The sequence below is a fragment of the Lagopus muta genome, chromosome 5 (assembly GCF_023343835.1).
Source record: "Lagopus muta isolate bLagMut1 chromosome 5, bLagMut1 primary, whole genome shotgun sequence".
Lineage (NCBI taxonomy): Eukaryota > Metazoa > Chordata > Aves > Galliformes > Phasianidae > Lagopus > Lagopus muta.
Window position 1 is genome coordinate 26,744,621 of NC_064437.1, and position 27,410 is coordinate 26,772,030.

At 47.7% G+C, this 27,410-nt stretch overlaps 2 protein-coding genes across 2 annotated transcripts in view; one reads left to right on the forward strand and one right to left on the reverse strand.

Annotated features, from left to right (window-relative positions):
- The window catches only part of COLGALT2 (collagen beta(1-O)galactosyltransferase 2), a 33,407-nt gene extending 18,499 nt beyond the window's left edge, over window positions 1-14,908 (reverse strand). Inside the window, exon 1 of the mRNA XM_048944393.1 lies at window positions 14,557-14,908. Within this exon, the coding sequence (XP_048800350.1) occupies window positions 14,557-14,822 (266 nt within the window). The 5' untranslated portion in view covers window positions 14,823-14,908. The remainder of the gene's footprint in view (window positions 1-14,556) is intronic.
- Window positions 14,909-16,668: 1,760 nt separating this feature from the next.
- Window positions 16,669-26,663, forward strand: TSEN15 (tRNA splicing endonuclease subunit 15). Its single transcript, XM_048944720.1, has 4 exons — window positions 16,669-16,881; window positions 17,637-17,718; window positions 18,706-18,841; window positions 25,655-26,663. The coding sequence occupies exons 1-4, from the start codon at window positions 16,765-16,767 to the stop codon at window positions 25,857-25,859; spliced, it is 540 nt and encodes a 179-aa protein (XP_048800677.1). The 5' UTR covers window positions 16,669-16,764; the 3' UTR covers window positions 25,860-26,663.
- The last annotated feature ends 747 nt before the right edge of the window (window positions 26,664-27,410 follow it).

Consider the following 27,410-nt stretch of genomic DNA (forward strand, 5'->3'; position numbering starts at 1 on the left):
CACTGAGGGACATGGATTGTTGGCATGGTGGGGGTGGGCAAGGGTTGGATTTGATCTGAGAGGTCTTCTCCAACTTTAATGATTCTACAGTTCTATAACTGGTTTTTCCAACAAGCAAAGCAGAAATGGAAACTTGACTATTCTGAAAGATTTTACCTCTAGAAAGAGGGGGAAAAATGTTTAGAAAGGTGAGAGATGCTCAGAGTTGAGCAGTCAATGGCATTTCATATTTTTGCATCAGGGGGAGACTCACTGGAACATCTAACCTCTATGTACATGTAATGCAAGCACTGCTGAAATGCACAGGAGATTTCTTTCACCTTCAGTGAGCTTCAGCTTACAGCTCACTGGCCTTCTGCCACCTCAAGGAAGTCATTCCATAGTTTACATTTCTCATTTAGGTTTTCAAAGTTGTACAACTTTCCTCCCAGTGCGGAGCACAAGTAATGAAAGTAAGTCACTTCCACACATCAGAATGTCTTAAGCCTGCTTTCATTTTCAACTCAGACTTTCTCCTGTTGAAAGCACAGATATAAACACAATGCAACCCAGCTGCTGGAGGCACCCTTAGCACTCTCAGCACCCTGCAGGCTTCCCACCACACAGTCATTTGGAGGGCAAGAAGCACATTCCAGCAAGAATAAGGGGAAGAGCCATCAGGCAAATGTGATGATGAGAGTACCTGGTGCTCCTGGAGTGATGCACTGTTCCTTGCCATCCAGTCATCTTCTAGCCTGGTTTCAACAAACCAAGCCTGCTCTTCAGCTGAGCAGCTATTGGTCTTTCAACAAAATCCCTATGGAGATGAGGCAACACCAACTGCCTCCTCAACATGTGCAACATGTGAAGCCAGCTCAGCAGCTGCAGCACCAGCCAGACCCTGCCTCTCTAGCGGACCCAGGAAATCCCTGACTGTCGCTGCAGGCTGAGTAGCACCGTCAGTGGTAAAACTGCAGAGTTCACCTCCAACAAGTTGTTGCCTGCCTACATACTCAGGTGCAGAGAGACATGACAAAGAAACCTCAACAGGAAAGCTTCTTTTTTGGGAAACATAGCACAAATGCTGAGACACTTTCCAGTTCAGCAAGTCTAGAGCACTTTAATAACTCATATACACACTTGCTGTGCAGCAGCCTGCAAAATGCCACCTCTTTAGACTTTTGGATAGCAGTCGTGGCACTGTGTACTAAACCTGTGCAGCAGAATGGAAAAGCTGCCCTGCAACCTGTCTCATCTCCTGGGAGGGTTTCTGCAAGCAACAGCTGCGCAGAGCTGGATGAAGCCATGACACGTGTGCCCCATGGGTGGCACAGCCTGCCCTGCAAGGTGAGAGCGGCCTTGCTCCCTCTCCCTCTGCCATATGGCTCACACCAACTGCCAAGTTTAAAGGTTTGGATCTCAACAGAGAGCTTGCCTTGCACAAGCATTCCCAGCACTTACATTAAGATCAGTTTTCTCCCATTGCATATGCACATGGATTTCTTTCCACTCCAGCGATCTGCGATGCTCCCACTAGGAGTGGACAATACAAAATAAAAAGACAAACTTAAGCCCAGGCAAGGAAGGGAAAACTTCCCTGGTGCTCAGAGCAGATCAGGCTGACATACATGAGTGCATTTTACCAGGTATTAGACTTAAAAAACAGGAACAGCCAAAGTCAGCAGGATGTTTTCAAAGGAACTCAACTTCAGAATGGCTGTAGAGCAGCAGTTTTCATACTGTGATTAGTAGACACCTGGAAAGTATTTCCTATGTGTTTGTGAAGGTAAGTCACAAGAAAAGCACATCTACTGTAAGTCCAGGTTGCTATGCAGGGCCCTGTGTTCTCACAGGAAAAGTGTGTTGGGTTTGCATTCAGCCCACAGAACACCATTTCCCTTTTGCTTGCCCTGGAAGTGCCAATATCAATACACCCATCAGACCCGCTGCTCACATCTGCATCTTTGTAATGCAATCCCTGGTACAACCTAAGCAGGCAGCAATAGCAATCTGTGCCTCTAGAAACTCCCGACAACGCACCACCACAAGCCTATTCTTAGTGCCAGGCACCCAGATTAATGCTGGCATGGGCACACAGTAAACACTTTCCTGCTGGCTGCCTACAGACAAACAAGGCAAGTGCAGGGAGTACAAAACCCCAGATTCAGTGCAGAGAAATAAAGTCAGAAACCAGTTTCTCAGCTGCTTTTCCAAAGGTATCCAAGGTGCTTGCATCAGCTCTGCTGCTCTGCTGCTGGAGGAGGCTGAAAGCACAGCTTAGAGGATGGCCATGGAGCACACGCTGCTCCTGGGCAGCTGCCTGCCAGATGGGGAGGAAATGAGAGCAGCTGAGGGGTGCAGGTCAGGGCAATCTGCCTTCACAGTAAGGCACGTGTGCTGCCTCTACAGTCTGTGGTACATTGCAAAGGAGCATACAGTAAAGGTACTGCAAGGGAAATAAAAATAAATCAAACATCCAACACAGCTCCAACTCACTGGTCTCCACATGGTAAGACAGAGAATGGCTGCACAGCTTTCCTCTCTGCTGCAGGGGTTTTATCCAGTCCCTGCTTCCAGGCACTCCGCTGACTCCAGAGGGCTCAGACCTCTGCCACGTCTTCACTGCCCTGTTGAGCTACGCCTGATGCTCAGGATCTGATCTTCCCTCTGTGCTCATCTCTTGTACGGAGAGCAGACCCTCCTGTTCACAACCTGGTCCCCACCACCACCCAGCCATGCAGAGCTCCTACAGTCAGTCAGCGAGGGCTACAGCCAGGGCACTTTGTTCCTATAATACCACAGACAGGCAGAGCCAAAGCACCATCTCTCCATGTGAACATACAAGATAATATTGACCATACACAGCATTTGAATGACATGCAGATGGCAGACTCCGAGCAAACAAAAGCACGGTGAGTTTTATTATCTTCTCACTTAGCACAGGCTTTGCCAACTTTTGGTCTCGTCAACATTAAGCTTGCAGTCATGACTAAGTTATTTTGGGCTGACAGTTTACTGAAGCCAGCATGGAACCTGAAACTTGGTAATTTTGGCCTAACTTACTTTCTTAAGTAGCCAGTTACACTGGGAAACTGAGGTGCTCTGAACTGCATGGAACAGTGCAGGGCTTCAAAATAAATGGATTATGTCATATTTGCTGGCAAATGGCTAACAACCTTGTATATGCAATTAAGGAAGAGATTCAAAAAACAACTACTATAGCCAAGCTGGAAAAAAAAATATTCAGCCTTGGCATGTGAAAGAGTTTTGCTGGATGACACCTGTGACTTCATCTGCCACATTTCAGATGAAGAAACAGCTGGGAAGGTGACACCTCCTATACTGAGAGGCTTTGAATATGGAAACAAGCCAACCTGCCTACCTGTTGTAAACATGAAGTAGTCAACCTATCAGTTCAAATTTTTCTGGGGGACAGATTTCAGCACTTCCCCACTGAGATGGTTGGGTGTCCCCATCCCGGAGGTGCACCAGGAAACCCAGCATCACAGAGGCCCCAAAAACCACAGCAAAGGCCTCTGTGCACTGAATTCAGCAGCTCTATCGCTCTGTTTTGCAGAGAGGGAAACAAAAGCAAAGAGATTAATGGATTTTCACAGGTCACAGAAGAGGAGTGGGTGTCAGGCTGGGAACGATAAACCGTGCCGGCCCTCCCTTCCGGGATACGCGCTGAAATAAACTACAAACGTTCTGCTGCTGCAGGGCTGTTTACTTAACACGTTCACAGAGTATTTGTCACACTTTGGTAGATCTGCAGCCATGGCAATCTCTAGAGCAACTTTTCTTCCATGTAGCTTTCAGGAAGCTCTCAGAGGCTCAAAAGCAAAGCCTCCCTTTCTGCTCGGGTGCCTTCATTACAGAGAAGAGCTGCAGTTCAGGGTTTACTTTTCAAAGCTGTGAAGCACTTGTACTTCAGGAAAAAAAACACATCTCCAGGATCAGACATACCTGTACACACTTAGGAAACAAGTGGATGAAGTCTAAGAGCTCTGAATTAAGGCAATATAACCAACAACTTCATCACATAATAGCTATGTGTAAGCAGAGCACTTTAAAATTCCAAGTACTCTGGGGCAGCTAAAACTTCTGAGCCCAAATCTCTTTCATTTGTCAGCTCTTATTTTGCTCACACGTGCAGGAATCCACGGGGCCTCCCCTATGAAGGAGGCCCAGGCACACATGCATGACACGTGGCTACTGCTTTGCAAACGCACATACCATGCTATGGGTTTCTGAGACAGAACATATTTTATCTGGGGAAAGAATGACTGCTCTCAAACTGACAGAAAAGCAGTGGTACGCTGATGGCTGGCTTAATAAAGAACGGAGAAAGACGCAAACCAAGTTCTCAGCATTTCCCTAATCTTGCACATTAAAAGGGATGCAGAGTAATGCCAAAAAAGCTGTGCCTTTCTCATTGCCAGCTAAGGAAATGGGATTGTTAAGTGGCATTTAAAGAAACCGTGGGACCAATACCACAGAAACATTAAGGCTGGAAAAGACCACAAAGGTCACCTAGTCCAGCCATCAACCCATCACCACCGTGCCCCTCAGTGCCACGACACTACATGGAGCTCCACCACTCTCACTGTGGGTCTGTCCCCTACACGCTTCCAGGGAACTTTATGGAGAGCCAAACAAACATGGTAGGTGTACAAAGAGAAAAGCACGCATGCCCCATTTCTTTCAACTCATTAATCCTTAATCCTGGCCACAGAAGGAGCTTGAGAATAACTTTTCCTTCATCACACAGATGTAAATAAAGAAAGGAAATGAGCACTTAGTAGCAAGCAACAGATTACTGAGATTAAGTTTACTGGACAACTGCAAGTTCCATAGTGCACACATTTATTTTGCAGAGCATGGTTTCCATCTGTGCCACCCCCAAGGGGACAGACTCACTATCAGATAGCACTACCACAGTTGCTGCCAGTGAACAAACTGCAAAGGCTGAGCCAAAATGCCATGCTGTCAGCATGAGACTCCCCCAGGCGTCAGACCCAGATGTTCTAACAGGGACACGTGCTGACCCAAAAGCCCTTGCTCATGGCACGACCCTCATCCAGCAGCATCCTTCCACCTGGGTGGGAGGATGGCTCCAGGGTATCCAGTAGATATTTAACCTACGATATGCCATGGGCAAAAAATCATTTACTGTCACTATTTCAGCATTGCCATTCAAGATACTTTTATGCTTGGTTGTTTTTCTTTTTTCCCCTCCTGACTTTCATCTGAAACTGGCTTAGGATCTTTAGCTGAAGCCTTTCAAGTAAGCCACCAAAAGCTGCATTTGAAATCCATATGATGTGACGTGCCATATCCTCTGCACATCACTCAGTGATGCGTCGTACAAGCAAGTGGCCACCAGGGGGATTCCTGAAATCGGTGATACAGAACCAATTGCTGATTTTCTTCATGGAAAAACTGAGCAACAAAGTCTGTCTCAGAGGAAACATCGTTCTGGTCTCTCCTAAATATCTGCCAGCTCCTTGCTCAGCCGCTGCCTGGCAGGACCAAAGAGCAGATAACCGGGTGAGCTCTCACGCTTGTTGAGGATGCTCTCAGTTGCAGCCCTCGTTTCTCAGGCTCCAGTTGTTACCCAAGGCAGAGAGCAGAGACCTCGCAGACCGTTGCACCAGGAACATTTGTGCTAAAGCATTCCACTGACTAATTCAGACCATGTAACCTGATATAAGATCTAACAAGCTGAAATCTCAGTGTTTTGGCTACTTATTCGGTTTCTCCCAAATACGTTCCTAACCTTCCACACCAGAGCTCGTAGTGCTCTTCAGCTCCATCTGTGCTGTCAGTTCAGGAGACCTAGAGGAAATAAATCTTTCTTGGTTCAGCAGATCTGGAAGAAATACATCTCCCAGAGCAGAAAAAGCTGCAGTTTGGGTCTACACACTGTGGTCTCAAGCTACGTGCCCAAAAGCTGTCATGAGCAGATGTTTTTCTTTATCAGCAGGCTGCCCCATAAGCACAGTAAGCAGCTTGGCCACGCACCCTGCAGCAGCACCAGGAGCTGGGCAGTCAGGCAGGAGTTCAACTGCAGCAATGAACTCCCTTTTCCCTTTGAGTTCCCACTCTGCTGGAGAAGGAAGAAGTAATTGAGAGAGACTCGAACCACATTTTCCTCCAGCAAGCCTCCTCTGTGGTACACCTGTATCCACGTACACAGGATATGGGGAAAATTTCTTCTCTGAACAAGTGTCAATACATTGGAACGGGCTGCCCAGGAGGTGGTGGGGTCACCATCCCTGGAGGTGCTCCTGAACCATGGAGATGGAGCACTGAAGGACGTGGTCAGTGGGCTTGGTGAGGTGGGCTTGGGGATCTAAAGATCTTTTCCAGCTTTACCAACTTTATGATTGTATATGAAGATAGGCTGGTCCAAAAAGACATGTTGTGATGCTCGTACTAGAACCCCTCTGATAGCAGTCTGATTCTCACTCTGTGAGAGCTTCCTTCAAGGCTCAGGTATGAGGCAAAAAATCCTGGCAGCAGCCTTAGTTTGTGGGAAGAAGTCAGAGCAGAGTTCTGCCAGCAGACAGCTATGAGCTCACCAGTCTGAAATAACAACTCATTGACAAGACTTTGTGGAAGCAACAACTGACTTGTTTGTGTGAGAAATAAGGATGGGGGGAGGGAAAGAAGAGAGCGCGTATGCTAAGAGTCATTAAAAGTGTAACATGAGCCCACTCTGTGGCTTAAAATGGTCATTTATACTTAAATCCTGATTTGCACTCATAATAAATTAAGAGAAAATATTTGAAAGCAGTGACATTTTCATATTCCAGTCACATACACAGTACTCATTTCAGATTGTTTAGAAAAATAAGCATAACCAAAGGCTCCATCACCAAGCGCTGGAGGAAAAAAATATTTGAAGAAGCAGAAGACTCAAAAGCAGTTATTACTCTCCACTAAGCTATTTAGAAGAGTCTGAGGAGGGTCCTCCAGAATCCTGAAGCCAGTCATCTATACAACTAAACAGCAGCCTCCTACTGAAGAAGCCATGTATCATCTGGAACACACTGCATCCAGAAACTGCTTTGGGCCATGAGGTTTACTTGACAGTCACTAAGACTGATTTCAAAACCTGAAGGCTAACCTCCAAGCCAATCCAGCCATGGTAAAGAGGTCCCTCGTCTATGCCCAAACAGAATGCACCTCCACCCACCCATGCAAGAAACCTCTTAACTCTGCAAAAGCAGCAGAATGCAGCAGAGACCTGAGTGCCAGAACTTTCACATCCCCTAGCCATTACTAGAAGTAATGGATAAACAGTACCATAACAGAGAATACAAGGACCGTGCTCCTGCTGACCACACGCTCCTTTCCAAACCCAAATTCAGTAAGGCTTGCTACAACCTTAAAACTCTCCATTCTTCCATCATAAACCTAATCCCCAGAGCTACTCACAATCCTACTTGTTACAAGAGACCAAACTCTAACATGAGACAGAACAAAAGGCATCAATCCCAAATGGCATCTGCCTCCTCCCCAGCCCGACCTTCCCAGCGATACCCAGCGAGCCAATACCACTTTAACACCAAACACACTGCTGCTATCAGCAAGGGCCTCTCATCACCTACAGCTGTGACTTCTTGGGCCCTTCCCTCCCAAGTGCTAATTGGGGTCTCAACTCCAACCCCTTCTGATCGCTGCAGTTGAACAGCGGATGGAACCACCACAGTCTTTCAGGCCACCTTTCTAGCCAATTCTAGACAAGAATTAGGAACAGAATATTTCATTCTTCCTTATAGACGCCAGAACTCTTTCTAACCTCCCAGCGTGTAGAAATGAGACCCAGCAAGGCTTCTATTTGTGTCTGGGAAGACAACACAAGCCTTGGCCCCAGCAGTGCCATTTCCACCCTGGCCCTCCATCCCCCAGCACAGAGGGGCTCTGGGGCACCAGCTATTTGAGTGCACTGACCTGTGCACATAACTGCTGTGCCTTTCGCTTCCCTTCACAGCATTTTTGTCATTGTCTTTGCACATTACAGTGTCAGGCTACAGGAACAGAACCAATCATTTAAGAAGCATTTTTGAGAGCAAACGCACATTCTGCACTAATCCTCGAGGGGAGTTCATAGCATTAATACACATCTCAGTGCTGAATCTCCCACGTAGGGTACATGCAGCAAAACCTTGGGGCCCTGGGATCTCGCATCAGGCTCCTGGGACACTGCTAGCTCACCATGCCAGCCCAAGCCCTGAGCATGCCCCTCCAGGGCTGTTTCTGCTGCAGCATTTATTTATCTTCCCGCACAGCACTGCAGCTGGGAGACAGATCTCCCCCCAAAAGTCACTTCCCTGCTGGCAGGCAGCAGGAGGAGGCAGCCAAGGACCACACTCCAGTGCTCATCAGGGAAACAGCTCACAGCTACAGCCAGAGTCAGTGCAGCTGAGGTCAGCACCCCACACCTGTGCTCCTCAGCTCTGCACCAAACAGATAAAAAATAAAATAATACAGTGGCTCCTCTCCAAAGAGTTTTCAATCTCAACTGGATGCATTTGTTTATTTTTGATGCAGAAGTGGTGTAACATCCCAGCATCCCTCCATAAACTAAGTGCTGATAATTAAGGGAGGGAGAAGAGCTCTGCTGCTGCATCAGTAACATCAGCAGAACTTTGCATTTCACGTTCCTCTTTGACTCTCAACGCAGTGAGAGGAACAAAGGACTTCTCACTGCTCCTTCTGGTTCTCTAAAACCCAAGCTCCCAAGCTGTTGTTGTCCCAGGGCCCTGCCATGAGGCTCCTTCTGGCCATCAGTCTGATTATGGGAGCTCTGATTTGTTTGGTTGAAGTCTCCTGGGGTATAATACATGCCTCTGAACCAACAAACAAGCAAAAAAATAAAAAAAAAAATCAGCGTTTGCATTTGGCAGAGTTACACATTCAACTTCCATGTCATAATTAGCAGATCAAAGCACGAGCGCAGGAAAACAGCCTTTTCCTCCAGTTTTCCTAGGTACCTTCTAAGGACACAAATGCCTGAAAACACTGAGGAAATAACACAAGCTGCAGCTTTAAATTCCTGGGCTGCTCCCAGAGGCAACAGTGCTGTTATCTCATTTGGGAACAGCTGCTGAGCAAGCAGCCACACTGAGCTTCTGCTGTGCCACCAGCAGACAGCCACCTGCTGTCAGCTCCCACGCAGCCCACAGCTCACACCACCTCAGCTGCCGGTGGGCAAAATTCAGAGCAGAGTCACGCATTGCCTTGCCCTGCGGTGGGATCAAAGAGGAAAAACAAGTAAGCAGCCCTTTCCAAATGAAGGGGGAAGCCTGCAGCCTGGCTGAAAATATGCATAAATGAAAATCTTATTTTTCCGCCTCAGAGAAAAACCAATCCCTGCTGGAGCCAAAGCCTTTCAACACTGATGTGAAAGAGCTTATGTGAACCCAGCTGCAGCATTTGGGCTCCCCTACCTAAGCCCTAGGGAGCAGGTGGGACGGTTTCGAGTTTAATGCATTTTTTGGCCCAGGTCAGGATCTGCTTTTGCTTAGGAAGAGATGTGCTATTCCTACCAGCACATACAGGCAACAAGAGTTCACAGTGAGCAACCGGTTTATTTCCACGTGTCACAACACAGGGACAAGAGGGGTAACACCAAAGCTGACACCTTCAGCAGTGCCAGCATTTGAAGAGACCCTGGAAAAGAACATGGTTTTGGCAAAACATGCTACAATCCCCAAATAACATTCTGATTTTTCGTCCTGTTTCCCCCGTTACACATTAATAAGTGGGGAAGATATATTAACCACGTAAAAAACAGAATGTCACTCCTGAACAAGGTGTTATTTCCCAGCTTTTTGTTTGTCCCAAATAAATGATCACCCCTCTCAAAGGAACTGCACCAGCACAGCTCAAGCCCTCCTTACTCAGTCTCCAATACAACGTTAAGCCATTTGTTTATGTCTGTTATTATTTCTTCCTTTAGCCTGAGATCTTGATGCATGTGGGCCCCATTAGCTCTAATCCACCTTTGAAGATGAAGCTAAAAACGTCATCAGCCTAAGCTATGCTTCATTAAAATAAAGGAAATGAAATGCACTCCAATAGGTTGGAATAACACAAAGCCTGAGCTGTCACCCCAAGGAAGGACATTCCAGGTGCCAAGACAAGCAGCCCCCTGTGCTCATCACAGCCCTGTCCCTACCCCACGGCTCACACATCCCTCTTGGGATGCCCCACAGCACTGCCAGCGATGGGCAGCTCCCCGTGTTCTGCACACCATGTGTACCTCTGCTCTATTTTTACAGCATCCTGACCCCGAACATGAAGACTTTCAGTATCAAAGGACTCAGATAAACAGCTGCAGGTGTTGCAGTGCTTTATGTAAAAGATGAGGAATGCCCTTCAACCCACAGCTCAGTGTGCACACTGCAGCCAGCCAGGCAGGATACTGTGCCCCATAATTTGCTCCCTCTGTCCCCTGGGATCCTGGGCAGAAACAGACTAGAGGATTCTTTGAGGTCTTCTCACCCCTACTTTATAAATATCAAATCAATCCTGAAAATTAGTTCTCCTTGACATCTGAAAGCATCCAAAAGCTTTCAGTAAGAAATAACATTTGACAACACCCTCTCTCCCATGCTGCTTCTTTGTAACAGCACAGTATCGTACTGTTATCTCCCCTCTACATAAAAAAGCAGCATCACAAGGCACCTAGCAAACCATTCCCTAAGAAGGAGATAAATGGACAATAAGGTACAGCCATCTCAGATGGCAGCAGTCCAAATAAATGGTTGCATTTTGAAAGATACAAAACACACAGAATTACACAAAACAATTTTAAACACGCCCCACAACATATAACATTAACTAGTTCCAGAGAGTGCTTACATGTTCTCATGGTATGATCACTCCCCAAGCACTCATTATGAAAGACCCCAACATTCACACTCTTGTCTTGTGAACCCTAGTACAAGACATGAGGCATGATGCTCTCCGACACAACAAAAGCAGCATCCTATCTGGCAATTTAAGAGCACAGCAGGCAAAGAGAAAAAGAGAAATTGCTGCTACCCAGCAAATATTTGCCATCTCACAGCTCTGTGAAGAGTTCAGCTGCAGCAGAGCAGTTTAAGCCTTGCTGTGCAGACCTCAGTTAGGCACAGCCGTAATTTCGGCTTCCCATCAAATGCTTCTGCTGGAGGATTTCATGATGTCATTCCGTAAGTTTGCCAAGGCCTGGATAAGCAAGGCAGACCCAAAGGACAAAGTTACTGTGGATACTGGGATGGGATCATCGTTCAGCCTTCCACAATTTTCCATTTCTTACACATATTTACAGCACTGAAGTGTAAAAATGGCCTCAGTAAGGTGGAAGAATCAAGAAATGTCAATTAGGAATACTCTCTCTGGTCCTAACCAAGTCAAAACTCTGATGTAGGTTACCCAGCCTTTCTTCCCAGTTTTCCCAGCTAGGAAGTAAAGTATTTTACTCCTAGACTTTCTCTTGATGTTGTTACTTCAGTGCAAGGCCTGTGGAGGAGAGATTAGCACAGGATGTTGCACAACATGTTAGTCACTGGATTCACAGCTCCAAGGCTGTGCAGGTCCCATCCCACTCCACGTTAGTCTGTGATGAGAGCCAGCAAGACGCAGCCTCAGCACTCCCAACCAAGTGATGCTGGCTGTGAAGGTAGATGTGACCAACAGAAGCAAACCTGAAAGCCAATGCTTCCCAGGGAGACCTAACACCCACCAAGGTTCCCAATGGTCTCTGCATCTTACCAGCAAGTATCTTCATGTGGAATTCCTTACATTTAAAAGTAAACTGCTGCAGAATAAGAAGACACTTAGATATGGTATCATGAGCTAGCTGTAGACTAATGATGTGTAATTATGACAGTTATCATTATTACACTGATCTCATCAGCTTCTAATTTTGGCTACCACTCACTCTTCGGAGTCCAAGCCACACTCTCCCTGGAGCAGCGTTACAGCATCCCCAGTGACCCAACACCCCCACCTTCCACCCCCACCTCCCAGCTCACATTACCATTTCTGAAGCACAAGGACACTCCATTCTGCAGGACAGGCTCAGGCTTTCAACAGTAACCCAATTCCTGCTTCTCAGGGCCAACTCATTTACACAGGTACTTAATCCCCGGGGTGCTAAAAGATGAGACAGCAAACAGCCCCTCGCTAACAGGCATTTAAAGGTGAAACTACAGACAGCTTTCCCTGCTGCACCAACGCCTCATCTGAGCATAAGGGAAGTGTAAGCCAGAGCAGTAACTGCTGAATACATGAACTTTTACTCTGCTCACTCCAGCCAAGATGGTCCTTATCTATCATAGAATGGCTTGGGCTGGAAGGGACCCCAAGGATCATCAAGTTCCAACCCCCAGTCACAGGCAGGACCACCAACCTCTAGATCGGATACTAGCCCAGGCTGTCCAGAGCCCTATCCAACCTGGCCTTGTACACCTCCAGGGATGGAGCATCCACAGCCTATAATTGAGTGGGTTTATTTCTTTGAAAGAAATCCATCTATACACTTGTTTAGAACAAGAAAAACAACCCCCAAAGTGGCCAGGGTTATTGCAAGCAAGGGTCCATTCCCAACAGGCCTCCCAATTCCTGGAGGGGGAAGGAAGGAAGCGTTTAACTGCAAGGACCCGGGTCACAGCGTGCCAGCTGGCCTCCAACCAAGCAGCCTGCTCAATTCATTACGGCGTATGCAGCCAGCAAGTCTTTCCCAGGCTGCTCACCACCACCACAAATCAGCATTAGGACCAAGGGGAAGAACGGAGTACAAGGCTGCCTGCAGTACAGCTTGTTAGGGACCAGGCTAACGAGGACTGGCACGTACTGACACACAAATTCCATGTCTGCTTCAAACTCATTCCTCATCTTCTGACCCATCTTCGCTGTCACTCAAAACTTCCACCTCAGAAATCTGAGGAATCCACTGCTGAATTTAAGCCCTCAAGCAATACAGAGCCCATATGGAAGTTAAAGAGATGATACATGTTTCTAATTTGCATTCTGAAGATCCACATTTGGGTACTTCCGAATGCTGATTTCAGAAGCTTTTAAGTATAAGACGAGTGGCAGCAAAGGAATGCAATAGCCACCACTCCACTGCCACTCAGCCCAAAGGCACAGCACAGGGACATGGGACATCTTGGAATCCAGCCACGGAAAGCACTCGCTCAGCTATGGAGTCCGGTGATCACAGAGGTCTTTTCCAACCTATGTTATATTTTATTTATCATTTCTTCTCAGTGGGCCTCCTCTCAGGGGGCTCTTCATGTCCCAGTGTCCCCACACCTACTGAGGAACTGCCACCTCTGCAGGTGCTGCTTCTCTGGTGCAGCTCCCCAGGGCTGCAGTGCCTTTTCAACTGCCGTGACATTTAGGCATTCTTGTTTTGAAAAGCTTGCCATTTTCAGCACAAGTTTTTCCAGGCTATCCATGCCTTGTGTCTGCACACAGTCCTCTTAAGAGTACCACCCCACTTGTTATGGAAACTGGCACATTTTTAAGTTATCTTGGGTCATAATCTCATAAACAATCCTCACAAACACTTTTACACTGCAGAGACAGTAAGCCAATTAAGCATAATGCAAGAAATACATTTTAAAAAAAGGGTTGTAGAGGCAATCAGTGCTCTGCAGGACTTTGAATAAACCAAAAACAAACCTTTATTCTGCACTTTTACAGCAAGAAGGATGCCAAGCTCCGCTCTGACCAACAGGTCCACACCTACAACTCCTGCTGCATCCCACAAACACTGAGAGAGCACACCTTGCTCCAACACAGGTGTGCAGAGACCTGATGGCATCTACTCACACAGAATCATGATGGTTGGAGAAGACCTCTAAGACCCCCAACGCCAACCCCAGCCCAGCCCACCCCACCATGCCCACTGACCACATCCCTCAGTGCCATGTCTCCACGGTTTTTGAACAGGCACGGTGACTCCACCAGCACCTTGGGCAGCCTGGGCCAGCGCCTCTTCGCTCTTTCTGAGGGCCTATGTGATGGGATGAGATCCAAAACAGCAGAACTCCTACGAGCCTGCACACTGGTAGGCACAGCACACACCCACTGCACCCACATCCGTGGCTGGGGGCAGTGGGGAGGGCGCATAGCCCCAGATACCCCGCGCACTGGGATACTTTCAGCAAACAGGAGCAGGAGCTCATCAAGCTGCGGGTCAGGCCTTACATCCCCTTTTCCACGTGTATCAAGGTACCTATTTAAGGCAGGTCCCGTCGCTCTCACCATTAACATCTAGATAAGAGATTTTTTTCCCCCTCCGCAGACGGACTGCGCAGTCCCCATCGGCTCCAACCCTCCGCTCGCCGCACACCCGCGCTCCCAAATCCACTCGGGCAGGCATCCCCCAGCAGACAGCCCATGTCAGCGCCCCTTCTCGACGCCCACCCGCAGCGATCAGCGGGAGGCACAGCGCCCGATCCGCTCCTCCTCACTGCGTTTCGCGGCATCGGAGCGGCGCTCAGCCAGCGCGTGTTGCCCGGCTTCGCTCCATCCCCATCGCAGCAGCACCGCGCGGCCCCGGCTCCTTACCAGAGCGCGATCCTGCTCTTGGGGTAGCGCAGCCTCTCCACGCAGCCGAGGAAGTGCGGCAGCGCGCTGGCCGCGTTGCGGGCGATGATGGCCAGCAGCACGGTGGGCTTGCGCAGAGCCGACTCCGGCAGGGGCTGCGGCTGCAGCTCGGGACTCGGCGGCGGCGGCGGCTCGGGGGGCAGGCTGGCCCCGCAGCCGCCCAGAAGGAGCAAGAGGAGGAGGAGGAGAACGGGACAGGGGGCGCGGGGCGCTGCGCACGCAGCCATAATGGGCGCGGGGCGGCGATGCGGGGCCGCGGGGAGGGGCGGCGGCGGCTGCCCGGAGCCCCGCAGCCGGCCCTGTGGGCAGCGCGGCTCCCCCGGCTCCGCTCGGCGCGGCTCGGCCCGCCCCCACGGGCTGCGAGGCGGGGCCGGCGACGGGCGGGCAGGCAGGTGGAGGCGGGGAGGGGTCCGCGCTACGCCTCGCGTGGCTTCCGCGCACCTGCGGGGCTGCTGAGGAATAACCCGGTAGCCAAGCTGAGCCTCCCCTCGCGCGGCTGGATGCCACCGCCTCCCACCCTACCGTTGTTAGCTGCGGGCAGAGGCCGGCCCCAGCGTCACCGCAGCCTCCATTCAGGCAGCGGGAGAGCGTTGAGTTCTCCCCTGAGCTCCTATCACAACTCCTGTAAAAGGTCTCCAGAGACGATGCAATGTGAGAACCTTCTGCAGTCTGTAAGCATCCACCGGAACAATTAAGGAGGACGCGTTCCTCCTGTTTGCCCTTCATGACGTCTTTCTAATTGTTCCTCTAGAATGATACATTAATGAGGCTTTCCTTTCACGCTCAGTTTGCCACACTTCACTGTGCTGCTCGGCTTCATTAACCACACAGAAGGAACAGCTTTGGCATCTGCACAAAGGGATTCGAGTCCCACAGGAGCCAGGCACACACTGTGCTGCTGCAGCCCTGGGACCCCTCAATGTGGAGGAATTGGGGACCAGTGCTGCTGTGTGACACACAGGGCTGGCACCCAGCTCTTCCCAGCGCACTGAGCCACGGCTGCTCCAGCTGGTCCACAGCGCCCTGTGTTGTTTCATAAGCCAGGACCCACTCTTGGAGATTCATGATCCTTTGAGGTCCCTTCCAACCCTGGGCATTCTGTGTGATTCTGTGGACGTTAGGAAAAATTGCTTTTCTGAAAGTGTGGTCAGCTGCTAGAATGGGCTGCCCAGAGAGGTGGTGGAATCACTGACCCTGGAGGTGTTCAAGGAATATTTAAATGCTGTGTTGAGGGACAGGGTTTAGTGAGAACTATTGGTGATAGGTAGACAGTTGGACTGTATGATCTTGGAGGTCTTCTCCAACCTTGGTGATTCTGTGGTTGTGTGCTTCACTCTCACATACACAGGGACCAACCCCCCCTCCCCCCATTCGACCGTGCATTTCTTGCAAGGCCCTGTGTTGATTTGAGCATCCCCAGCTCAGTCCTGGTGTTTCCCCTAAGCAGTGCTGCCATCCGGCTGCTCCCAGGTCTGCCTTGTGTGCACCCTCAGCAAGCTTGCTGATGGTGCCAAGCTGAGCGGTGCAGTTGGTGCAACAGGACAAAGGGATGCCATCCAGAGGGACAGGCTTGAGAAATGTGCCCGTGTGAACCTAATGAGAGTCAACACAGCCATGTGCAAGGTGTTGGGGCAATCCCAGATACATGGATGGACTGGGAGGAGAACTGCCTGCGCAGAAGGACTTGAGGTATAACAGCACACCATTTGCTTTTGCTTTCGTTTCACAGAATCACAGAATGGCCAGGGTTGGAAGGGACCCCAAGGATGATGAATCTCCAACCCCCTGCCACATGCAGGGCCACCAACCTCCACATTTCATACCAGCCCAGGCTGCCCAGGGCTCCATCCAACTTCCAGGGATGGACGGGGCATCCACAGCCTCTCTGGGCAGCTGTTCCAGCACCTCACCACTCTCACAGGAAAGACATCCAACCTAAATCTTCTCTCCCTCAACTTAAAACCATTTCCCCTGCCCCCTTCTCCGTTTGTCTCTTCCTTCCCTCCTCCCCCCTCCCCCCCCCCTCCACACACACACACACACACACACACACCCCTCGTAGTGCCGCTCCCCCCGCAGCCGTGAAGGAACGGCGCGGAGGCGGAACTACAGCGGCGAGCAGAGCCGTGCCGTGCCGCCCGGAGCGCGGCCGCGTTGCACCGGGGAAGCATGGAGGAGCCGGCGGCCGGGCGAGCGGACGAGGCGTGCGGGCCCGCGGAGGGCGGCTCGGGGGCCGAGAAGGGCTGGGCGGGGGGGAGCGGCGACTGGATGGCCGCTCATCCCACGGTACGGCCGGGCGTGCGCTGGGGGCGGGTCGGGCTGCCCGCTGTGCGGGGACGGAGGCGGAGGGCCGAAGCTCGCGGCTCCCCGTGCCGCCGACACGAGGTGTTTGGTTTGGCCGTCCTCTGGTGTTGATGTACTGCGGCAGAAATTCAGAGCCCTTCTTCCTCCCCAGCGCCAGCTCTGTTCCAGAAATAGTTGTGTTTTCCTCTGTCGCTCATTTATTTGATTCCCTTTTTCTAAAACGGGGGGAGAAAAGCTCTTGAGAAGCTCTTAGCAGACTGCTCCTGTTTTTCGTGTCCTGTCAGCCCCTCCAGCTGCTTTTGGGTTCATTGGATGGCTGTGCAGATTGTGGGTTTGGCCATTGTATGGCTGTAACTGCAGCTTCCCCTGAGCAAGGCTGCCTTTTGGCTTTCAGTACCTAAAGGAAGCCTACAAACAGAAGGAGAATCAATTCTTTGAAAGGGTAGATAGCAGCAGGACAAGGGGAAATGGTTTTAAGTTGAAGGAGGGAAGATTGAGGTTGGATGTCAGGGGAAGTTATTTCCTATGAGAGTGGTGTGCTGGAACAGCTGCCCAGAGAGGCTGTGGATGCCCCGTCCATCCCTGGAGGTGTTCAAGGCCAGGTTGGATGGGGCCCTGGGCAGCCTGAGCTGGTATGAAATGTGGAGGTTGGTGGTCCTGCATGTGGCAGGGGGTTGGAGCTTCATCATCCTTGGGGTCTCTTCCAACCGTGACCATTCTGTGATTCTGTGATTCAGTTCACAGCAATGATGTCCCTCGATATATCCGACAGCTCTCAGATCTATGCTGCGTTCCTGGTGTACCTGGACCTCCTGGAAGGTAATTGAATGAACCGACCGGACAGGCGTAGCAAAAATGCATTCACATGTACTCAGGTGTTATGAAAGCTTGTGCACTGGCAGAGCCTTTCCTAGAAAAGTCCTTGGCAGTGGTTTTGAAACTTCACGCAGTGATAGTTCCCTAAGAAACACAGTGTTTTGGCACCTCGGATCCCTGTCACGCGCCTGCACAGAGCCTTTGCAAAGATTAGAGCCTGCCTCGGCCAGCTGCCACAGCTGCAATGCCAGGATAGAAGCAGGGGAAGAAAGAGGGAGGTAGAAAGGAGACGTTACAAGTTCAGTGGTCGTTGTGGCAATAGAATGCTCTTCTATATGCTAAAATCAAAACTACTAAATCATAGCATCTCCCTAAGAGTCCAGTTTAGCAATGGGCAGAAGTGCCCTGGCCTGATCAGGATGCTGGTAGCTGGAAAGGGCAAAGATTCCTGTAGGAAAGAAAGATGCCTAGTGGCAATAATTATGACAAGCTTTTGGAGCCTTACAAGAGTGGAATAGAGTTATGTGATAATGAAGAGTGTCTTTTATAGTGAGGGCAGTAAGGCACTGGCACAGGTTGCCCCAAAATGTGGTGGGTGCCCCATCCCTGCAGACTTTGAAGGCCTGGCTGGACCAGGCTCTGAACACCTGATGGAGCTGTGCGTGTCCCTGTTCACTGCAGGGGAGTTGGACCAGGGAATCTCAAAAGGTCCCTTCCAACTCTAAGGATTCTATGATTCTAAAGCTCTGCAAACTCTTCCAAACTGGCTTAACTGAAAAGCGGGAAGGCAGTGTAATAAATGTTCCATAGGAGCGCTCAGAAAGGAAACTTGGCGTGTGAATGGGCTATTTGTCTCTCCTGGGAAATGCCCTGTGAGGAGAGGGAGGGAAACAACCAAAGATGTTAAATAAAACTTGAAACCTAATATTTGAATGAATGAAACTTGTGTTTTGTGTCCTGATCCTTCTCATCAACTATCGACCTTTTTAGGGAGAAGCTGGCATGAAGTGAAGCATGTTGGATTAGCAGAACTGCAGCTCGTATGTTTACATGCCCGTGAAAGAGAACAGGGAGATCTCCAAGTGATGGTACCGATACCTGCGGATGTGTTAGTGAGCCATGAGAGGTGAGGCTGTGCTCAGTGTTTGGATCCCATTGCCCGCAGGATGAAAAGTAGACTAGACAAGAGGCTGTTAATTCAGCCCAGGGGAATTGGGAGGAAACAAGGAAAGCAGTATCTCAATCTGTGAGCTGAGTTATTTTGAGTGCTGCGAATGTGTGTTTCAAGTTGAGATTGCTTTCTCTTTCTAAGTTGCATCAGTCTCTGCTTCTCCCTCCCTGGAAGTGGCAAGCCTTGGATGTCAGCTTCCTGCAGCACCCAGCTCCTTCTGTTGAGCACTCTGGATTGTTTAGAAGTTGCCTGTGTTGTAGGAGGTAATAGTGGATATCAAAGCGTGCGTTGGAGAGACAAGGTCAGAACATGAGACCTTCACAGCTTATGTTTTGAACATTCTTATGCTGCGTGTTTGCTGATAATACCTTAAGTCACTGGGCTTTCAAGTACCAAAGAGGAACATAAATCCCTCTGGACCTCTCTGAATAAACTTTTTAATTGCTGAATCTCAGGGATAAGCCTAGTGTGCTACATTTGTTTAGCTTTTTGGTTGGATAGCATAATTTGGCTGCTTTCAACTGGAAATGCATCATGCTTACTGAGAATCTAATGCTCAGCTATCCTGTGAGCTGTGATTCTGACACAGTATGTTTTAGATACGCTATGTTTTCTGCTTTTTCTTAGGCTTCAGGAGTGACAAATCAGTTTTCAGCGAACAAACTTACATCTTAATTCTGCTGTGTGCTTTCCTAAGAGCATATCTTCAGAAACAGTTCATTTTGAGGGGAAAGAAAAAGACTCAGCAGATATTGATCAATTTGAGTGCTATCTAGTTGCTGAAGAGTCTTCCATTGGCCAACACTGGTCATTTCTTGTGGGCTTAGTTTTATAGATATGGTGTGATAGAGCAAATCTGCTTACAGGACTTGCAGAATGATATACTGAGCAGCAAGTTGCTATAGGCCTTTGAGAAATTACTCCTGCGTGCAGAGTTGCTGTGTTTGTTTAACATAGTGGGTTTCCACTTAGGTTGGAAACTTTGATTCCTAGGAATTGAGTCAATGCCAGCAAGTATGTTCTAATTAGTTTTTAATGACAGGGAGATGATGTGCTGTATGTATGTCCTATCTGGTACTGTTTCACTGGGGCTTTTCACTTGGAGCCTCTGGACTTGTTTGTTCTGTGGTGATGCTGTTTGCTCTGCTGCTGGCACCAGCATGCATGGAATCTGTTACTGGAAGGATGTGTGTTAGAGAAGCAAAGAGTGAATGCGTCACATTGATTAAAAGTACAGTTTGTGACTAGGTTTTGCTATAGAGCAAATGCAGAGAGCACATTGTCACTGAAGTGAGCCAAATGTTGGGCTTTAATGCCAGGTGAGTTCATTAAAGCCTGTATGTGCTTGATACAAACGTGTACTGTCTTCTGCCTGACAACAGCTTTGGGAGTTTCTGTTACTGAAAATGTGTGTGTGCATGCTTGGAATTTCATTAGAAGGTCAGCTCTGATCAGAGAGGCCTGGTGTGTCTTTGTAGAGAAAGGACAGCATCAACTCAGCTCGTTTGCTGAAGCAGGAGGCAAAACAGAGGGTTATGGACAAAAACTGTGCCTCACTGAAGAGGAAGTTCATTAAAAAGAAATTGGAAACACAGTTATAGTGTCACTGCCTGTTTGTTCTGGCATCTGCGTTGTGACTGTTGATAGCAGGAGGCTTGCTATATATATATATGCTGTCTGAAATAATATTTTCTCATTTGATGTCTCAAGCTGTAGACAGGAAAGCATCCATGCTTAGTTACTTCGCTGTTCTGTCCAAAAGTAACAGAGTTTTTGTGTTACTTGCTGTAAAGTAGAGGAATGAGTCTGAATACTGAATTTACTGAAATGAGTAAATGCAGTTCAGTTAACATTGAAGCAGAAGCCATTGGAGGTGGTTGGGAATGTGAAAATAGTCTGTCCTCATTCCTGGGCCTTGAAAGTTTGCACTAGCTGCACAAGCCGCTAGCAGTTGGCACTGTTCAGGTCAGCATTTCCATGCTTAAACAGTAAGCCTGGGTAGGAGCTGCAGGGGTGATTTTCTTCTCAAAGCCACTTCAACAAAACCCTGCCAAGCTCTGCCTTCCCAGGTGGCTTGGGAAGATTCCTGTTTGGCTGACACTCCAAGGACAGTGTCCTTAAAAGGCTACAGTGAAGCTGGCATGGAAATTACCAGCAGGACACCCAGATGATAAATATGAGTGGCCTGAAAACACCCAACAAAATGTTCAGTGTTTTTTTAGCTTACTCTAAGATTTCCTTTGTCCAAAGGCAGGACAGGCTGTTGTGTGTGCTGTGCTTTATGCCCAGAATTGTGACTCCTCAGAGGGGTTGAAGCAGGTAAGTACAGGTAGTCCTGTCTCAGAGCTAGTAGAAATGAGATGCTGGATCTAATAGAATCAGGCACAGTCTGTCCTGGACAAATGACATTGGCAAAGCAATAAACCACCAGACTATATGATATGTCCCTGTCCCATTTGTTAGTTATATGGAAGTGTTGGAACTGAAGAATGAAGCCAGTTACATCTGGTTATGAAGACTGTGGAGTTTGTTCTAGGCTGTAACTATAATGGGATGATAATAGCAGAGTGGCAAAGTCTTTGGCTGCAGCAAATAAGAACAAGCTCAAGTGCAGCAAACAGGTACAGAAATGAAGAAAAAGAGCTGCTTACCTCTGGAAGGCCTCAGACGAAGATCTCCACCAAGAGATGCCCTCACCTTCACTGCTAAACCTTAAATGAAGTCAGGGAAGGAGTGGATCCTGGCTCCATCCCTTTGGTCACTCAGGTTCATTGCATACACCTGAGCTCTCCTGTGTTGGCTCTGCCTTCCAACCAGGTTCTCAATCTCTGCTTCAAGCCATGACTTAGCATTTCTACTACATGGGCTAAAAGGAAATGGACTATTTTATTACAATGGTAACTTGATTTCAGGAAAGGAACATGTTAATGTTTAATTTTAAAGCTGATAGCATCTTTAGAGACAAATCTGGTGGTTGGAAGTGTAATCTATAGTTTGCAAAATAGATCTTCCTCTAATCTAAGGGGGTTTTGCTTTTAAGCAGCACTTGTGATTTAAATGCACTGGAAGTGTGATGTGCTCCGTGCTTGGCATCTGCTTCAGTTTTGTCAGTTGTTCTGCTGTTAGCATTGAGTTTACTCTTACAGTACATCAAACATTAAAAATGTCATCAGTGGCTCCTAGCTAAAAATTCTTTATCAGTAGTTGCAAAGTGACTGATGTAGCTTTTGCAGCTGAGTTAGACATGCTGTACTGCTTGAACTAAGTACAGCCAGCGTACCTCGCAGAACTTTGCCAAACTGATTTCTCCCTTTTTGCACAACTTGTTTTCTTTTTCAGCTTCCCTGGAAAAAAAAAAAGGGCTTCATATTCCTTGGGGTTTCAGTTCGCTCCTCTGATGAGTGGTATTTTCTTTGGTTCTGTTTTCTTTTCCATTACAAAAACAGGAGTTTCTTCTTGCATCCCATATTCTTGTAAGAAAGAAATCCCAAGAAACAGTGGCGTCCATTTACGCACCGTCCCCCTGCCCCACACCACACGTTTCTTCCCCTGTATTTCAATGCTTGTATCAACTTGTATAGACTCAGCACTGCCTTTCATGGAGGGGAGGGAGCTGTTCGGGTTGGCCGTGCCTGCGATGAATTATTCATCCCAGTACAAAGGGCAGATTGAAAGCCGTTGGCTTTTATGGTAAGGAAGGCAGTAGCTCCATTTCAGCTCAATGGAGCACTATGCAACCTCCATAAAACAGCTCTGAGCTCTCAGTGTTTTCTCTGCTTCCCAGAGGCAGCTGCATGGGATAGACCACTGAAATACCTGTGTTGGCCACAAAACTTTCTGCCAGCGTTCTTTGCTTTATGATTCTGTTCTCTTTTGCTGGTTGGACAATCAGTTGAAATCTCAAGCCCGAAGTTCACCCACCATACTTTTAAGCTGTTATTTACAACGCTAATAGAAGACAGCTAAATTCCCTCTTGTGATGTAGTTTGAAGGCAGCACTGAGGGCAGATGCAGTGTGACCTTAGCAGTGATGTTACCTTACTGCAGCGGTCCTTGCTTTGACGTTCAGTAAGTTAATTCTGCTTTTTCAATTAATTCTTTTTAGAAAACTAGCAATCATTGCTGAATGTAGTTTGTAGTATCTAGAAACCCCCTCAAGGTTTTCCGAAGCAAAGGGCCTTAGAAATGGCAGATGTTTACTTCCGTATAATAGCATCTCCTTCATGTGTTTGAGATTAGATTCCTTTCATCTTCTGCAATGTGAGGTGAACAGGAGGTTGCTTCCTAGGTGGGAACTGAGGGCTTCATCTGCTTGGGTTTGTGTTGGTGGGAGCAGATTTAGCTTGCACTGAACATGCAGACACCATCAGCATTAGGGATGGGTTTTCAAGCTGTTCTGAAAAACAAGTACAATGTGATGTACAACTGACAGTAATTATTTGGGAAAAATGTTTAGTCTTACTCTGTTCATGGGACTTGAAGCTTCCCAATGCGTCCTGTGGTGTCCAGCTTTACATATTTTTCCTTTCACGAGGCCTTAGTTCAAAACACACCTTTTTTGTGTGGGAAACGTGATGTCTGAGTATTGCTGTTTTAACATTCAAGGCTTTTCTCCCTTGGGAGGGGGAGAGAAGGGAAAGGAGTGGTTGCAGGGTATTTTAACTCCTAGACTCCCCCCTGTATGTGCAGCAGCACGCATGCTTGACTTTTCTGTGAGCTCTCCCAGGACTTTGGCATAAATCTCAAGCAGACAGCATGTACAGGGTGTCTGTCCCCATTCTTCATAGCCAGGCTGAGCCTGTGGATGAGCCAAGCTAAGGCGATGAATGCATGCATTGCTTTACATTTCAAATGCCTTATAACCATAAAATTAATCACTTCTTGTCCCCCCCCTGACCTCCCCCGTATTCTTAGGCACATCAAAAGGATTTAAAAACATACAGATTTCCTTCAATGTTTCATCTTTCTATCTGTGGCAGGTAGCAAGTACAGTGAAATGGGGCAAACCCAGATGTTCTTCCCTGACTACTCATATGTCTGGTGCTGCAAAGAAACTTGGTGAGCGTGCTGGCTGTCATCCTTGTTGGACGCCCTCAGGGAGGAGCGGAAATGCAGGCCTCTGATACAGGCTTCCTGAATTCCAAAGCTTATTCTCTTCAAAGATACCATCCCACTAATCTGCAGATGTGCTGGTTGTGGTCTGCATGAATACAAGGTCTTGTTTTGGTGCTGCCTGTACAGAGAAAAGAAATGTGCTGTTAGGGCCTGGCCACTTCTGTGAAACTGTGAGGCTCATTTTCTAAGTCTAGGTGCTAAATGGTGGGGGGATAAAGGTCTGTGCGTCCCTGCCTGAAGTTGTAAGAAGAAATCATGAGTGATGGTGGGTCGGTGTCCCTGGAGGTGTTCAAGAGCTGTGGAGATGTGGCACTGGGGGATGTGGTCAGCGGGCATGGTGGGGTAGGTTCAACTAGATGATTTCAGTGGTCATTTATAACCTTTGTGATTCTGTGAGAAGTGTAGATCTAATGCCTGGCTGTCCATCCAACCTCCTAAAAGAGTAGGAAGATAAATGTAACAGTTACTAAAGAAAATACAAAGGAGTCTTAGCTGACAGTACAGGCCATGCTCAATACAGCTTTGTTGTTTCGGGAGGTCCCAAAATATTTCTCCAAGGAAGCTGTGCCATTTTCTGACTTTCTATTTTTCTTTCTGTTTCTCATTCTGGGGCCAGGGAGAGGTTAACCTCTGCTGCCACAAAAAGAACAATGGATACTTCTTTCCTGATGGGATTGCTGCCAGCAGCCTGGCCCCACCATTGGCTTCTGTTCAGAGCTCACTTCAGACAGAAGCTGTTGAGGTGTGACACCGGCTTCTTGCTCTGTGCACATACAGCATTCTGTAAGGACAGCTCCAGTCCTTTCCCAGCCCCTTCTCTCCCATGAAGCTCCTCACTAGGTGCACTGCCGGAAGGCCTTGCAGTGTTTGAGGCATGGCTCGTATGGGAATGCATCTCTTTCTGGTTCCTGAGGAGGAAGCTTGCCGCAGCAGTGCTTGCTGGGGCACTGCTGTTCTCAGCTCTGAGCTGAAAAATAAGTAGCTTATTATTCTTAAACTGAACAGGAAAAATTGCATAACTTTGTCTTGAATTTTTAAGGAAGATGTTATTTATGCTGACTCTCCTGAAGAACATCATTAGTCTTGTGGCTTCTAGTCTAGACAGGGAGGTAGAAAAGCCTGGCTTCAGTTCCTGGGTCTTCCACAGGCTCATAGAGAACTGTAGCACAAAGACTGAAGGGCTTATCTCTACAAATGGAAGAAGTCACTTGGTTCTATGTGGGGTGTGTTGTTGTTTTGTTTTTTGGGGGGGATTTTTTTCCTCTGAATGGTTAAAGGAATTTGGATTTTTGTTAGAGCAGATGTTACACTTTCTCTATGCAGACAAATTTATAGAACAAAACAGGCTTTTTACTGGATAATCTCCTTCCAGCTTTTTTAATAGCAGTTTTGCTGGAGCCCTGGTGAAAGGCTCAAATGCAAGTTTCTATTACTCCCAAGTTTTGCAGGAGTTTTTTTGGGGCTTGTGTTTTTGCAGGAATGATATTAAATAAAATAAAAGTGTGTAAAATACCTTTCAAGTTAGAGAATCCACAGTAGGAAAAACCGTTTTCTGCTTTGAATGTCATCAGTACGGAGTCCTACAAAACCCAGCTTCTTCCTGTGTGCAAGGTTGCTATGGGGTCTTTTCTAACTGACTCTTTTCTCTTCTAGGTTAAGAGAAATCATGAAGAAAGCTGCTCTCCCCCACGATGATCCTGACACCCCGCTGTCAATTACCTTGGCCATAGTTGAGACAGATTCCACAATAGTCTACTATAAAATGACTGATGGCTTTGTGTTACCAGAGCCTCCTGATGATACTGAAGATGCAGACAATAAACAGTGGAAGAGGAAGAGACGGAAGCTTTCCAAGTAACGAAGACAAACAGACTTTTCTTGAACCACTCGAACAAAAATCCAGGAACTTAAGTGTGTAAATAAGCAGTGTGCAGAAGTCTGCCTTCTGCATATCAAGTGCATGTTCATGGAGCATGGAGTTTTCTTGCAGCTACGCTGTAATAAAATACCACTCGAAGCATGAAATGGGTCATGCTTTTGAGACAGATTGCTCCAATTAATTACTATAAATATACTTCTCAGAGGTTTGCACTGCAAGATCTCTGATTGATACCTGTTTGGGTATGTAACAATGTACAGATCCTTACCCATATTATAAATACTTAATAAAGGTCAATCTTAACAGTATCCCTGCCAGAAATCATTACTAAGGGCTTTGTAGTTCACAGTGTCTTCATCTTAACGCTGTCAGAAGTGGTCGTGCTACCTCCCAGGTTACATTTCTGAAGGCTTCCTGCAGAAGTAACTACATCTTTCACATAACAGTCTTCTTCAGATTAAACTTGATGCCATCCTAGTAAAAGCTTCCTGAGTAAAAAGATATCCTTGCCCCCATCATCCAGGGGGGAGCGTGCTGATCTGGGGTCCTTGTTACCTGCAGGGAGCCCTTCGCTGGCTCACTCATCCAGGAAAGCTACTTCAGAGCACTGGAGCAATTCTCTGACACCATCCCTTGTGATAGCATTATTTTTCTGATTTTGGTGATACTTTGTTCTGCTGTATGCTGTGACCACACTTGCTGCTCTTGGATGTATTTTATGGACTCTGCTGCATATTCCATAAAGCAAATCTTAACTTTGCTAGGCTGCATGCCATTAGGTAACTCAGGTCCTTGTTAGAAGCTGTTAAATCCTTCAACCCTAGTGTGAGTATGTGCTGGAAAAGAGCTGGTTTTGTGTGAAGAAAGCTCTGGCAAATGCTACACCTTGCAGAATTTAAGCAACATGTGCTTAACCTCAAAAGCCCTTTAGCATGTGCTTTCTTTTCTAGAAAACACTGACATGTATTTGCTGCGTGGCTGATGCTAGCTTGGCTTTTCTTCCTTCATTTTATCCCTTTTAAGTACCAAAAAGAAGTGTCTATTTTTTATATACTGCAAACTGCAACTCTGTCTTCAGGAGCTGAGGTAGAGGATCAGTATGTAGAGGCTTTGATCTCTCTATGCATCCCAGTGAGCAGTGCTTATGTGGGCCTTTTTCCTGGTGGTCCTGTGTTTCTCAGGGGAAAAAAAGAAGAAATACTATCAGTGCACCCTTTGTCCCATAGGCATTACTGTGCAAACAAGGGGATGTTAGAAAAGTTCAGAATGACAGTGCTGCTCCTTTACATCCCGTTGAAGTGGTATTCATAGAATCATAGAATCATAGAATCACTAAGGTTGGAAAAGACCTAAAAGATCACCCAGTCCAACCATTCACCTATTCCCAATAGCTCCCACTAAACCATGTCCCTCAACACAACATCCAGTCTTTCCTTGAACACTCCCAGGGTTGGTGATTCCACCACCTCCCTGGGCAGTCCATTCCAGTGCCTGACCACCCTTTCTGAAAAGTAATACTTCCTCATGTCC